The sequence below is a fragment of the Neopsephotus bourkii genome, unplaced genomic scaffold (genome assembly GCF_033783945.1).
Source record: "Neopsephotus bourkii isolate Nb327-2 ecotype Australia unplaced genomic scaffold, CSIRO-AGI_Nbou_v1 NB_196, whole genome shotgun sequence".
Taxonomy (NCBI): Eukaryota; Metazoa; Chordata; class Aves; order Psittaciformes; family Psittacidae; genus Neopsephotus; species Neopsephotus bourkii.
The window spans coordinates 11,228,694-11,243,755 of NW_026900709.1; the positions used below are offsets into that span (position 1 = coordinate 11,228,694).

At 35.6% G+C, this 15,062-nt stretch overlaps 1 protein-coding gene across 3 annotated transcripts in view; it reads left to right on the top strand.

Moving 5' to 3' along the window:
- ATF2 (activating transcription factor 2) overlaps positions 1-13,470 on the top strand; it is a 41,344-nt gene extending 27,874 nt beyond the window's left edge. For all 3 annotated transcript variants that reach the window (XM_061380078.1, XM_061380085.1, XM_061380071.1), the window contains 3 exons: positions 1,278-1,484; positions 7,343-7,448; positions 10,811-13,470. In XM_061380078.1, the coding sequence (XP_061236062.1) occupies positions 1,278-1,484; positions 7,343-7,448; positions 10,811-11,037 (540 nt within the window). In that variant the 3' untranslated portion in view covers positions 11,038-13,470. The remainder of the gene's footprint in view (positions 1-1,277; positions 1,485-7,342; positions 7,449-10,810) is intronic.
- Positions 13,471-15,062: the final 1,592 nt, after the last annotated feature.

Genomic DNA, 15,062 nt, shown 5'->3' on the forward strand with positions numbered 1-15,062 from the left:
TATTGCATCTCTTGAATATTTCGTATCATAAATACTCTTCAGAATTTTTTTTTAACTGCATCAGGTATCATGTTTATGTTAATTTGATCGTCTGGGCTGCCACACAAAGTTTCAGCTGTGTGATTAAGTGTACTGTGCCATCCTGGGTACTGAAAGGGAGGCTCTGAGTCTGTGAATGATGTGCTGTCCCTGTGGGATGATAGATGAGAACTCCCATACTACCTTACAGTTTTTAAAAGAATATTTTCATAATCTCACATGGCAGAATTTTCAAGATGAGAAGCTTGCTGTTTAGTAATTTCGTGGTTACTTTAAAATCACTATTTAAAAAATCAGTATTAAAAGGAAAAAAGATTGCAAGTGTTTCATTCCTAAAAGGCTGATTGAGTTCCCAGTTGTGTTTTTAATTATTAGCTATCTAGAATTTATGCCAAATCAATATGGCAACTGAGATGTGTTTAGGGTTTTTAATTTAAAATTAAAGCTTTCTTAGTGTGCTAGACTGAATGTGCAGGTACACCTGTGAATATGTCGTGTAGACAGTTATATTCTGTCCATCTTATAACTTTAAAGGATTTTAAGATCCATTATATTGTTCTTGTAATTCATTAAGTCTTTGCCTAGGGTCTCTATACAGCTATGAAAGGAGTATAATGTATAATTTAAAATATTGCAATATTTTGATCTGTTCATAATATGTGGGTGGATATAAGAGAAATTGGTATGCATCCATGAGGAACACATCAACAAGTAGGAAATTGCTATCTGGAGATCCAGGGATCAGTACCAGCACTGACGGCATTTGTCAAACAGCTTCTATATATTGGGCATAAAAATTGTGTAGTATTTCAGTTGTGACTAGGTTTGTGGGAGGAGTGTTTGGGAAGGGTCAGAAGTAGGAAATCTATTTCCTGCTAAATGTAACTTAAAAGTTATTTTGGGTGGAAGAGCTTTTTAAATTTTACTTTTTGTAAATACTTCTGTCATCAGAATTGGTAAAAGAATGGTCTGAGAGTTGCCCTAAAGAAGCATTGCTTCCAGGCTTTTTACAGTTGCCAAATGTAAATGTCATACAAATTTAACTCTGTGAAGTGATTGGCTTTTTTTAGAGCAATTTTAAACCAAATCCAGAGCCATGATTAAAATACTACATGTTAATGTAACATGGTAAGGAGTGTATAAATACAGTAAAAGTTTTAAAACGCAGATGTAGAGTTAAAGGACATAGCTTTCCACTAAGGAAATGTATACACTTTAATACTTTTTACTGTTTTCAGGCATCACCAGCTCAGCCTACTCCACAAACACCAAATACAGGTGGTCGGCGAAGAAGAGCCGCCAATGAAGACCCTGATGAGAAAAGAAGGAAGTTTCTGGAACGAAACCGGGCTGCTGCTTCCCGATGCCGACAGAAACGGAAAGTCTGGGTGCAGTCTTTGGAGAAAAAAGCAGAGGACCTGAGCTCACTAAATGGCCAGTTACAGGTACACTTTTTTATTTCCAGTAAAAATGAATAAGTTTTTCCTTTCTTACTGATCATGGATCAATGGAACTTAAACTTTGCATGAAATCTGAAATTAAATGGCTTTGCAACTGGTGGCTCAGGTCAGAATTGATAATTCAGCACTGATTGCATATAGCAGTAAAATAAGAATACTAAGATTTCAATATGTGTAAACGTCAGGATCATGCCTTTTTGTCCTTTGCTCCATTTTAAATAACTTTCAGACTGTGATGCCAAACAAAGATGACAAGATATGTTGCAGTAAAGGCATATTATCAAAGTAATAGCCTTACCTTACAAACATCTTGCTCTTAATAATTTGTATCACAGCCTGGGTTATTTAAATAAGATTTGGTTTGATTTCCTTTGGTTCTTTTTAACTTCACTTTTTTTCCTTTAAAGTGTATGTAGTGCTCGTGAAAGGTGCCAGATTGACATCACTGGAAACTGAAGGCTTCTTTTGTCCACAGAACAGGTACAGCTCAGGCAGTGGCAGTGCAAATTTCCCCACACTGCCCTCCCAGTGTGCATAAACCCTGTAGTGAGCAACTGTAAGAGGGTAGTCTAGTGTACATTACAAGTAATTTTTCCACCTCATCTTGAGGTTAGCAATTTTGGAAGGTTGTCAGACACACTTCTTCCCCTATAGAACAATCTCTGACCCTTTTGCTTAAACTGCTATTAAATGTTGAAACATACTTTGTTAATGTTTTCCAGCAGCAAGTGAGAACTGGCACAAAGTATTGTCAAAAAGCTTTGTTTTAAAAATTACCAAAAGAAAAAGTAGTGTCATTTCCTAAATGAAGCATTCGTTTAGAAAATGCAATGGAAATTATTTTGGTATGTTAAAGTTTCACTTTTCCTTTCATCAGAGCTGTTCAGTGAGTCAAAATCACTGATCTTTTCCTTCTTATTAAAATTTCTTTTTCTTGCTATTTGATAAAGAAAATGTTCTGATTTGACCAAAAGAAATGTTGGATTCATGTTCAGATTACTTTTTATCATGTAATCAAGATCACAGTGTATCAGTTGTCTTAATGTTCATGTCTTCAAAAATAAAAATACTCAGCATCCCAGACTGTAAAATGTAAGAAATTCCTACCTAAACACACAATGTGAAATCGTTTCCTGTATTCCAAAAATCATGACACTGTGCACCAGCATTAGATAACCTTCTTGCAAATACATAGTCTTCTCATACCTGTTCACAGTCTTTAAACATGTTCCTCTAATGTTCCTCACAATCCTCACTGTAAATCCATTAATTACAAAAGGGTATGTAGCACTATAGTTTCAACAACCTAAGAAACAGGCGAAGGTAGATCCACAGGGAGAAAAACAAGTTAGGGTATAGTTCAGTGTTTCTAAATGGAAGTAATTATGGGTATTATGTGAACTGCCTAGAATTTCGACATGCCAATTTTTATAACCAAAAATGATGTAACTACTGTAGCCAAAATATTTCCAGATTTCCAAGAGTTAACTCGGTGAGTTCAACAAACATTTTCTTACGGTCTGCCAAAAACAAAACCGTCTAACTGTGAAGAGCAGGGTGGCTTGAAAAGAAAATTAATGTCAGAGAAATAATTAAACTGTGCTTCATGTGAAAACATTAATCAATCCTGTATTTCCATAATAGTTTTTCACTTGACAGGCTAACACAGCTGATCGGCATAGCGGGCAGTAATGACCCATGATTACTTACTTTATGCTTAATAGTAAATTTAATAAGTTTGGAGTTTTGGCTTAGTACAATTTTATAGACTGAGTGTTAGGGTTTAGTAGTTCATATTTTGTTTAATATGTAAATGACCCGCTCAGCTGAATTTACTGAGATGTCACATGTCCAAGAGCAGGCTAATACCAAAGTAACCACATTGCATTGCTTCACATAACAATTCTGACTTCTTTCAATGCAGTTAGTAGCTTTCTTGTAATGTCTGTGCCAGACCTTCTAATGTCAATGTCGAGGTTTTTAAGACTGGAACCTCTCTAACAGTGCACACAGATTTTGAAGAGGTTTACTTGGTTGAGGTATATATTTTCTTCGTAGTTTTCAGCTTTGTGTAGATTTTCTGCCTACTTTCTTCTTTTAAGTGTTTAAATGTAACTTTCTTTTTAAGCATTATTTTCCAAAGTTTTGCTTAAGGGAAAATTTCCATCTATTGCATCACACCAGTAATATATGTAGGTTAGGTTGGCTGTCTTTATTACAGTCTTGCCCTGTAAGTTTTTTTCATGCATGCAACCTTTTAAAGTTTGTTTACTATTTGCTTTTTATGGACTGTGTTTTCTACTAATGTTTTAACTTGTTCATTGATCTGAAATTTTATATACCACATTGGGTTGCCTCTGTGCAGGGTATGGTATGCTATATAACGTCAAGGAAGTATTGACAGTGTGTCCCCAATGGCCACTCAATCGTATTGCAGGATCAGATGCCGAAGTTCATTATGTGGTCTCTTATTTGGTCTTTGTTGGTTTGATAATCTTAGAGGACAATGTGTTAGTGGAAGAATGGGCTATCTGCCTCACGAGGTCATTGTAAGTTTTAAAGAATGAGCAGTTAAGTGGTGGTTTGTACTAATGCTGCAGAAGCTGGTTTCAGAAGGCTAAATTTTGAAATGCCTGTAAGTAAAGGTCATAGAATCATGGAGTTGTTTGGGTTGAAAAGGACCTTAAAGATCATCTAGGTCCACGCCCCACGCCACAGGCAGGGACACCTTCCACTAGACAAGGTTCCTCAAGTCCCCTTCAGCCTGGCCTTGAATAAAATAAAAGGCCCTTTCCCATATAGAGGTGTCCTGTTGAAGTTGCACAGAAAGAAACAGGAAGAGCAGTGTTTGAGCCATGTCAGTCCCCTATCCCTATAAGTCACATCTACCTGTGTTTGATGATAGTGTTCATAAATATATTTTATTCATAAATATTGTTGCACACGTTGCTGAGTAAGGGTTAATCTCATCCCCCTATTACATATGCATTTTGGATCCAGGGAGAAATAGGCAGATACAGAAGAACATATTGTATGCTGCGCGGTATGCCTTTGTAAGAATACAGAAGGGTAAGTATCTTTTGAAAAATGGAGTGCAGGTAAAAACAGATACGCTTTCTGCCAGAAACCTGCTTTCTAATCTTGGCATTTTTTGAAATCTGGGAACATAAAAATTCTTCTAGACAGCATGAGAGGTATATTGCATGTTTATTTAAAGAAATGTTGATGCACACACTTGACTTGATATCTCGCTCATTAATGAGAAGGACTTTTCCAGTGTGAAAACTTGAAATAATCTTTCTTGATGTGAACTGTTGAAATGTTTATTCCATGTGTTTCATATTAGCCTGTTTTCAACATGTTAAATGACCACAACATGCTAACATGTTTTAAATGACACAGAAAGACTTGCTGTTGTCACATACATGATACGAAATTACACTGTGTATGGGAGTTGGTTACCAGTTAGAAGTGGTTCTTACCACTTAATATGTAATACGTAAATGACAGCCTTCCTGTGACACTCCAGGAACTGTGTGTCTAGCAGACATACTCTGTTCTGCTTTCAGGGATGATTTGTGCATTGCATGTAACACTGTTGGCATACAGTGTTCATGTTAATAGCAGTGCTAGCTATGTATTCAATGAGAAAACATCACCTTTTTTTTTAGTACAGGAATGCTGTTCCATTTTTCTTTAAATCTGCTTTAATGTAAGATAATATATTTGCTTTTTATATTTCTGGTAGCAAAATTCTTACAATTTATAATACCATTTACATTAATGGATAAACTGTATTTCAAAAAATGTTCATAAACATTCGTTTTATTACACTGATGAACAGCAATTTCGTATTTATATGTGCCACTTGTATATAAAATTCTTCCTTAAAATGTGGAAGAAAATTCCTGAAAAGCTTTCCCGCAATTTAATCCCTTATTTTGCTAATGTTCCTTTAAACTAAGGAAGTAACGGACGCAAGCTTCATATTCTTGGACATTGCTGCTTCTGTAGATTATCAAGAAGTGTCTCAAAACCACATCAGCACTTTTTGGGGTTTTTTTTCCCCAGCTACATCAGTTCTGAGCAGCTGCCTGCTTGGCATCCAGATTTGTGAGTCCTCAGTAATAACGTAATGAACTAAGAGGACCCCGAGAGCTAGAGGCAGAAGTAGTGTGCTTTCTTAACAGCCCAACATTTCAGGACGTGTAATGCCAGCCAGTAGAGAACGTGTGGGTGTTTTGGTTGGGTTTTTCTAACTGCAGATTTTTTTTGTTTGCAGCTGCATTTTTCTTTCATTAGAAATGGCCATCAAGTCAGATTTTTGGCTTTATTTCAACTCTTGCTTTTGTTATAAAGTTGATAAAAGACATCTTTGACACAATAAAATGAATAGAAAAGTAGTCCTTAATAGCTTAAGAGGATTTTGCAAGTACAAAGACTTGAAATTATTTGTTTTCTAAACTGGAAAAGAGGACACAAAAAGAAGCCTTTTCTTTTAAAAATCTATCATTTTACTTACAGATATTTATAAAATGTGTTACTTAGTGTAATTAAACCTACTCAGTTCTGTTCTTAAAAATTGTTTTCCTTGCTTTGGAATCCATTGCCTTACTTCTAGCTATCAAGTAAATACATCGAATTTCCTGTGGTTTATTTTTTCCAGATACTTTTAGTTGCAGTCCAATTTTCCCTTGTTTGTTTTTTCTTTAACTTGCTCCCAAATGCATAAAAATATGCATTTACCAAACAATTATGTCATGTGTGTGGTATTTTATGCTAACGTGCAAAGGTTCTTATAGTTTAACTAACTTCAAGCATCAATGGAAAGGTTTTATATTTAAAATAAAATAACCCATGAAAAGCAAATATTGTGACAAGAGAAGGGGATCACAGAGCATTACAGATAACTTGATTCTGTAGATACGTAAACATTTTTCTACTATTTAAAGTGAAAATGGGTCTATCAAAATGCCATTCCCTTCTTAATTTGGGTTGTCACATATGTTGTAGTTAGATAGCACTTCTCATCTATAGATACCAAACTGCTTTACGGGAGAGGTGAGTATCCCTGTCTTCCATTTTACAAATGAGGAAATAGCAGCACAAAGAAGTAAAATGACCTTGCTCAAGGTCGCCCAGTAGTGGAAAGGCATAGCCTGGAAATAAACCCAGTCACTAGCTTCTGCAGGTGCTGTCTCCCAGATTACACTCTGCTTTAGTGACATAAACTGGCATTTCAGGATTTTGTCAGTATTACCAAGGATTCCTTCATACAACGTGTTTATAGTATGGATGCCGAAGCAAAAACTGATCTGGAAATCAACGAACATTTACGAAATCATGTTCCAGTACATGACATTCTCAAAGACCAAGTACGAATATAATCACCAAAAATCATTCTGCATTGGCTGATTATTTTTTTTTTACCTTTTTTAATGTTGGCTGTGTCATCTGTTAAAATGTGGGTATTTAAATGTAGGTTTACTCTGGTGAGGATTCATCCCAAAACTTTGCAGAGGAATTTTACAGGAGCTGGATCATGTGAATGAGACTATGTGTAGATTCTGCATCTGCAAACTGAAAAACATCCATTGTATTTTCCAGAAAAAGCATTTCCTAGTTTAAGAAAATCATAAAATGAAGTTTGCCAGGTTTCAGCTGATGTTTACATATTCTGAGATAAAAGAAATGTATACTTTTTGCAATATATGGCAAATGGAAACTTCCTGTGTTTTATCTACTCCTAAATGAACAACTGAAAATCCTATAAAACTTAATACTTACCTTCAAAATGTGTGTAGTTTGAGCCTGGTAAAGTACGTAACTTTCTTCTCCTTCAGAATGAAGTCACCCTGCTGAGAAACGAAGTGGCACAGCTGAAACAGCTTCTTCTGGCTCATAAAGATTGCCCTGTAACCGCCATGCAGAAGAAATCTGGCTATCATAGTGAGTAATGTTCCATTACCTATAGCCTTAGGCTGCATCAATGAAATACTGCCAAAGTGAACTGAATGAACATTAAAATTGAGAAGTGCAGTTCTAATATAATGTTAAAGATATTTTTTAAAAAAATCTCAAAGGCTATTGGAAGATAAAAATGTGTATGTGATATTTAGAAATATATTTTAAGTCCTTTCAGTTGAAATGTTGTGTAACATTGAAGGTTTTATGTTGGTTTAATAAAATGCATGTGGTAATTAGCATTTAAGGACTGTTGGTTACTACACCTGCTTTGAAAAATATAATTTAAGTATTAAAAGCACATGATAAACCATTTTTTTATACTTTATCTTAGCTTAGTACAGTGAAGGGTCCTTGTGGGGGTTTTTTTTCTTCATTGTAATGAGATTTCAGTAGAGGTAATATAACAGCTGTCCTCATTTACCATTACATCCAGGATCAGACAAGCCGTTAAAATAATAAGATGCAGGTTCAGGGCTCCTACTGTACAATGTCTTCTAGCTTGTTTTGATTTCCACATTAGGTGACTACTTCTCTGTAAACAGGGTATTATAAAAAGCAGTTCTAACGCTGAAGGAAATAACAGGAGTTTCAGCAGCATGGTTTGGTTTTAATGCGTATTTTTACTAAAAGTTACTCATTTGATTTTTTTTTTCATCCTTCCAGCATTTTAAAGGTTAATTATGCTTCCCTGACTTGTAACTTCCTTTTTGGATATGATACGCAGTGCCAGAACCAGCTGCTGGTGCTGTAGAATAAATGGCCAATTTTGTCCATTGTACACAAATTTGTTACAAATAACTGAGCTGGGAATGCATTAGGCAACATTCATAATATATAACCCACAGCTTTCGTTTTTATGATTTAGTGATATTTCAGGATATTTGTAAATGTGAAGATTGTTTCTGCCATATGTAGCCACTTCATTTTAATTTGCCAGTGTCAGTAATTCGGGAGAATAAAGGAGCATTTTGTATTGCATGCAAACGGATCCTCAGGTGCTTGCGATAAAACTTAATGGCCACCATCTTTACTTGTAGTCATTGTAAGCAATTTCATCAGAATGGGCAATATTTTTTAATTTAAAAGATTCGTGAGATTTAGCAATTCTCTATTGCCGTATATATTTAGAATACTGATTTTGTCAGTTTTGAGCTTATAAATCTTGGTCCTTTGATCTCCAGTCATTTTGACAAGACGGAAAATAGCATCTTGGAGTAAATTGGAACAGTATAGAAATATGTTTGGGATTTATATTAACAATGATTGCTGCAGGGATGAGGCCATTATGGCTCCCATCTGACAGAACAACATAATTTCATACGGAAGCTACTAGGGGATAACATTATGCATGCAAAGTTTTCAAAGCAACAAAAAACTGTAGATTTCTTGAATTCTGATGTTTAGAGGATGTGTGTTCCTGAATTGGCATGAAAAATATTTAAACCTAAGTCTTGGAGTGGCAAACTAATTACATGCTAAGGATTTCTTCATTGAAGATTTGACAATTGGCCTGCTTAGTAATGCTTATTTTCTGTCCTCAGAAAAGAACTATTATGTTCCTAATTTACTAAAGAATGCCAAATTAGTATGAAAAAAACCTGAAAAAGCCTACATTTTAGAAAGAAAATGGTAGTAAGCAAGGAGATTGGAAGCATAGCTCATCTAGTTTCTTGAAAATAAAAGTTCAGCATGAATGATAGTTGTAATGTCATCCCTCTGACAGGGTTTTGTCGTATTATCTCTGTGTGAGTATTGTTAGGAAAGCATGTTGGCTAAGTGACTTACCACAGTACAATTTATGAGAGGGGAAAATTATTTCAGTTAATATGTTCATGAAAAATGATGTTCATAGAAAGTATTTTTAAGTAAACATTATGTTCATCAACTAATCTTAAGTTGAATTGCTTCAAAAATGTATTGAGTGGTTTAACAGTCTGTCTCTGTGGAAGAAATTGAAGACACCAGCTTACAGGGCTCCTGCAGTGCTGAATATTGTGCACTGCTGAGACAGTGCTGGCTCATACTATGCAGATTGTGTTTTAACAGCTAAGTCCACAATCTAATGGGGTTTCATGTATTACGCACTTCAGTAGGCACAAATAGTCTATTGGTTTTCAGGGTATTTTTGGCACTTTTACGTATCTTTTAAGATCTTTTGGATTTCCCACTCATGTTTTTGTCTCAGGTCAAGTGAAAAGCACAACAGTGCAGATACCCCTTTCTTTGTTGAAAATTGTTCTTGGGATATTTTCCTTATTGAAAAAGTATGGTGCCCGCTTCAAAAGAGGGCATCATCAGGACAGAGAAATCAGAAAAAATGGTTATTTAAACTTTTTTATTTCCCAAAGAAGGATGCTATTGGTTCTGAATGCATCTTTAAACATTGAGGGGTGGGGAGTGGGCTGTGTATGTGCAAGTGCCATGTACACGAGAAAGCTTTCTCATGTTCCTTTTCATTGTGGTATTATTACAGACATGTCTTTTGAGTTAACAACATGTATATTAAGGGATGCAGAACAATGGAAGACCTTTCTTCGATAGCTGAAAGTTAATGATCACTTTCTCTCTATCTCAGGCTTGTAGCATTTAAAACTAACCCTTGTTCTTGAGTCTAAGGATTTAGCCAACGAGGAAATTGGGGATCAGCAAAAGCAGGATAATGAGAAGAATGAGATTCATAGGAGAATAACAACAGCTCTGAAGAGTAGGAGCAGGTGTTATAGTGGGGAGACTGTATTCAATACATGTTGTCCTACTTACTGCCATTTCATTCTGATTGGGGGAAACAATATGCTAGTCTCGGTAATGCAGTATTTTTCAGGAAATGGCACTAGATTTTCTGTCGTTAACAAAGTTTGCATGTGTTTCTTCTTGGTTTTTTTTTGCATGAGATCTTGTAGGTCTTGATAGAGGTGTAGCAAAGATGAAAGCCTGTTGAATAGGGTTAACTGAATTGGCACTTGCATGTATTAAAAATTGAATACCAATTCATATAGAACCAAGAGATCTGGTAGCATTTTTAATCTATAACTTGTTTTTATTGATATGAGCAGTCATCATTAGAATTAAATGTGGCACCAACCAGCTGATTCACTAGGCAAGAAATCAGGCTACTTTAACCCTGACTTTGAAGATGTGAAAATGTTCTTTCCTGAATATTCCATAGTGCAGTCCATATTTTCTGCTTACAAAGTAGTATTTTCTTCTAAAAATGGAAATAAGATTGTTTTGCAATTTGTGCTGTTACACTGTGAATTTGAATTATTTAGGGGGGTGATTGCTGTTATGTGGGATATGGTGGGCTGCATTCCAGGGGAAAAAATAAGTTAATTTTTCTTCTTCAGCTGCAGATAAAGACGACAGTTCGGAAGACATATCAGTGCCAAGCAGTCCCCACACGGAAGCTATTCAGCACAGTTCAGTCAGCACTTCCAATGGTGTAAGCTCAACTTCCAAGGCAGAAGCAGTGGCCACCTCCGTTCTCACCCAGATGGCGGACCAGAGCACGGAGCCGGTGCTTTCCCAGATCGTCATGGCACCTCCCTCCCAGTCGCAGCCTTCAGGAAGTTGATTAAAAACTTGCATTGCATCAGTTTTAGATATACATTTGTGACTTTAAAGGGAAATCAACAAAAGACCAGTCTCCATCTAGGAGAAATTGTAGCTTAAAATTATTCATTTTTAAAACTCCAACTTAAATTTGGCTTTAACAATTGGCAGGTGAAGATGAGACAGAACACCAGTTCTGGTCTCTTTGCAAAAGACTTTTTTTTTTTTAGTATTAGTTTTACTAGTTATTTTTTGTGCTTAATGTGTAAAGTGTGTGTACAGTACAATGTGGTTTATTTCATTTTTTATTTGATATTATTTCAACAAACATTGGGGTGAATTTACTAAAGGTCATCCCCATGACTGTGATAGTAATATTATGTGACATTTTTATACCAAAGTTCTGCATAGTCCCTATTGACTTTGTAATGTTAGCAAGGTCATAAAGCACTAGGCAAGAGAAAGACAGTAACAGTAAATTTGCTTTTAGTCTTTTTGCCTTTTTGTTGTTTTGCACATTGAGAGGAAGAACATTGGGGGAAAACCGTTTGGGCTGTTTTATGTGTAGCTTTTTGGTTGGCTTTTTAACTGTTGAGGGTTTTAATTTGTTTCATAGGGCCAGTACAGTATATGAGATACAGTACTCTTATGCACATACCTATCCTAGGTGAGGATCATTACTAAATAAATTGGATTTTTTTTTTTTCATTATTGATGTCAGGTGTTTGGTTTTGGGTTTTTTTCCCCTCCAACACTTTTATTCTGGGGGGAGGAGAGCTTTATTTCTCCAGTCAGAATAGATATCTATAATTACCCTTTGTTGCTAGGCTGAAACCAGTAAGCATATTGTAAAATACAGGGTTATCCAATGTGGAATACTTGGTATTCCAGAGTAGGTTGATATTTTGTGGATTTTTGAGTCGCAGATTAAGGAGTTTACTCATGGGTTTGGATGCCAGAAAAGCCTAAAATCCTTCTTCAGACAACTCAAGACTTTTTTTGTCATTGTCTTGTATTTGCAAGCTAACTTGTACTTAATTCTTGTGTAAGCACTGTCATCTTTTAGTAGCAAAAATTTTGATACCTTTCTTGTGGAAAAAAAACCTGAAAAACAACAAAAAAAAAAAAATCAGTATCTACCGTATCTTGGAAACAATGTAATTATAATGTGGTGTGTGTGGTGTGTGCGTGAGAATGGTTCAGTAGTTAATGCCAGCAGTCTTTTGCTTGAATGTTTAAAGATGCCTTCAATGTGATGCTGGCTGATAGGTGATTGCAGTTTTAAAATGTTATTTACTGTGCGAACTTGGATAACTAACATTCCATGATGTAGTTTGTTTCTGATGAGATGATTGTAGGTACACTTTTTCTCATTATCCAATCATCTGTAGGATACTGAGTTTTTTAAATGTGCCATTATCTATTTTGATTCTGTAATCATGTTCAAAATACAGTACAATATTTTACAATAGATTAAGTTGTTTAAAAAAAGTAGATGTGTGCTTTCAGGTCGGAAAACTTTGTATAATAGCAAAAGCAGATGCATAGTAGCAACTGGCAGTAAAGCAGGATTCCATTATGTATATAACAAAGATTTAATGCATTTATAATGGGTTGTGTAATTCATTTGCTCTTCCTTCTCCACAGTATACTATGTGTTTTTAAGTGTCAGTGCCATCAAGTTTCTATCTGATTCAGTTTGAAATCTAAAAATGTAATTGATCCACAGGAAAATCATGATTTCTGCAATATATATACAACCATGCTATAATGAAAACTGGACAAAGACGTATCTAAGTCATATATGTATCATTGCAGGGCTTTAAGCATGAAAATAATAGGGATTCTAAATATTTTGTATTTTAAAACTAAGAAAGTTGAGTTGATAACCTCGTGTTTAAAAGTCTTACTTTCCCAATTGCAAGATAAAAAGCTGTAACAGTTACTGAGTGTTTCCAGGATGGTGAAGTACAGTGGACCTCTTGTGAGAAGGAAATCAGTTACAAAGGCACAAAATGTGAATTCTGCAAGAAAGCTATACAGTCACTTTTCATTGTAGTTTTGGTGGACTAGGTAAGGCCTCATTGATTATATTATAATTTGCTCTCCTAAACACAAAGGCTTTTAAATCATATTTATATAAGTGGAGGTTTTTTTATAACAAAACTGTCACGCTTGTAAAATAAGTCTACATACGTGTATAGGAGACGTGTAAACAGTTAATGACTTTAACAGTGGGGCTGGAAAAAGAACCATTAAAATCTGTGTTCAGCAAATAGACACAAGTTATTAGTCGTACTACCATGGATTCCGTTTCGAGACGTATGTCACACTACTTCTGTACTTAGCATTTTGGGTCTTTACATTTGACATGTTCCACAAACTGTACTGTTTTCTTTTATGTGCAGTTTGCATGAGTAAACCATCAAAGAGAATAAAATCTATCTTTAAGTTATGTTCCTATTTTAATGAAATGGTAATTGTTCTAAAAGGGAGCCCTGTCTTAAGGCATTTCTTCATCCTTGCAATTATTAGTGTTTTCCTGGAAGTCGTTACTATAACATCAAAGTAATGTTATGTAAACAAGAACACATACTTTTCTTTAGAAGATAAGCCAGAACCCATTTCTCTACAGTGAGTTCCAGCCCCTTCTGAATTTTCAGCTAACTTCCAGATATCTTCATCTTACCTTAATATACATGAAGCCAGGAAATAACAGGTATTGGCAGATGAACTGCTCACAGTTGTGAGAGGTTGAGAAAAAAAATGCCCTCAGGCTTGATTTTTGAGAACACTGAAAATGCTTTGGGCTTGTTTACAGATGTTGGAAACATACAGAGAAGCACATTCTGTTGTATCATCATTTGAAAAAGCTCTTGACAGAACCCTGATACGGAGGCTTTGGAGAAACAAAAAGAGTGAAGTTGCTGTGCACTTGCATTTATTGCATATGTTGACCAAAGGAAAGCAAAGTTGAGCCGCACACAACTTTTAGCCCAGAATGAGAATAATGCCCAAGGCATCCGTTGCTTCACTGTGTTCTTTTTCTGCCTACATGAGTTAGTGCTTGTTGCCTCAAGGAAGAGCCCATGGAGGCTGTGTAACAGTGCAGCCTGGTGGGAGAGGGGAGGGAAACCCACTTTTTAATGTCTGCACTGTAAAAAGACCTGGTTTTCCACCTATATCCAACCCAAGTAAGCTTTTTGTCTTTAAAATGCTAATAGAGGCTGGGCAACGGAAGATACTACACTGATGGAGCAAGGTGACACAAGTGTTGGATGAGCAGTGATTTCAGCTACCTGAATTGCAGAAGTAATTTGCTTAGAGACAGACACAAACATTTTAATTAGTCATCATAAATGATAATGAGGAGAAAACAGTGAAATTAAGTGCATCCTAATAAAGTAAGGTATGTTAAATTGCACAGAAGAAAACCTCAGCAATGCTGCTTGACATGATTAATATACTCATGACAATGTGTCTAATGAAGGTTGTTTGCATTTATATGCTGCCTGTTGCTTCCCTCAGCAGAGAAATAATTTGAACTGCATTCATTTACATTGCAGAACAGAGCGTGTACGCTTACAGCAGTCTTTTCTTTCACCTTTGTTTTTAACCATTGTATCAACAGTGATACAGGTACATTTTATTTAACCCCATCTTGCATAGCGCTGTGTAGGGTAGGTCCAGATGACACTATCATGAAATAACTTGGATTTTCAAGTTTTATATTCTTCAGTACTAAGTGTCCCATCCTTTTCATTTTAGATTTTAATACTACTTTTATTTTTCTCCCCATGGAATTTGAGATCTTGATCATCTTTGTTCTTCACTTTCTTCCATTTCAAAATATTTTTCTTCGCGTGATGAGCCCCTGAATGTGCTTATCTATATTTAGTGTGGAATTTCTTCTTTTTGCATATTGCCTCCCCCTTGGTTGTGTTAACTCTATAGCAAACATTCATTTTAAGAACTGAGTAGTTAGGGAAGGAATTTCTGCCTGCTGTGTACTTTGTCGTCTCCAGCTAAAATAGATAGAAGAAGCTT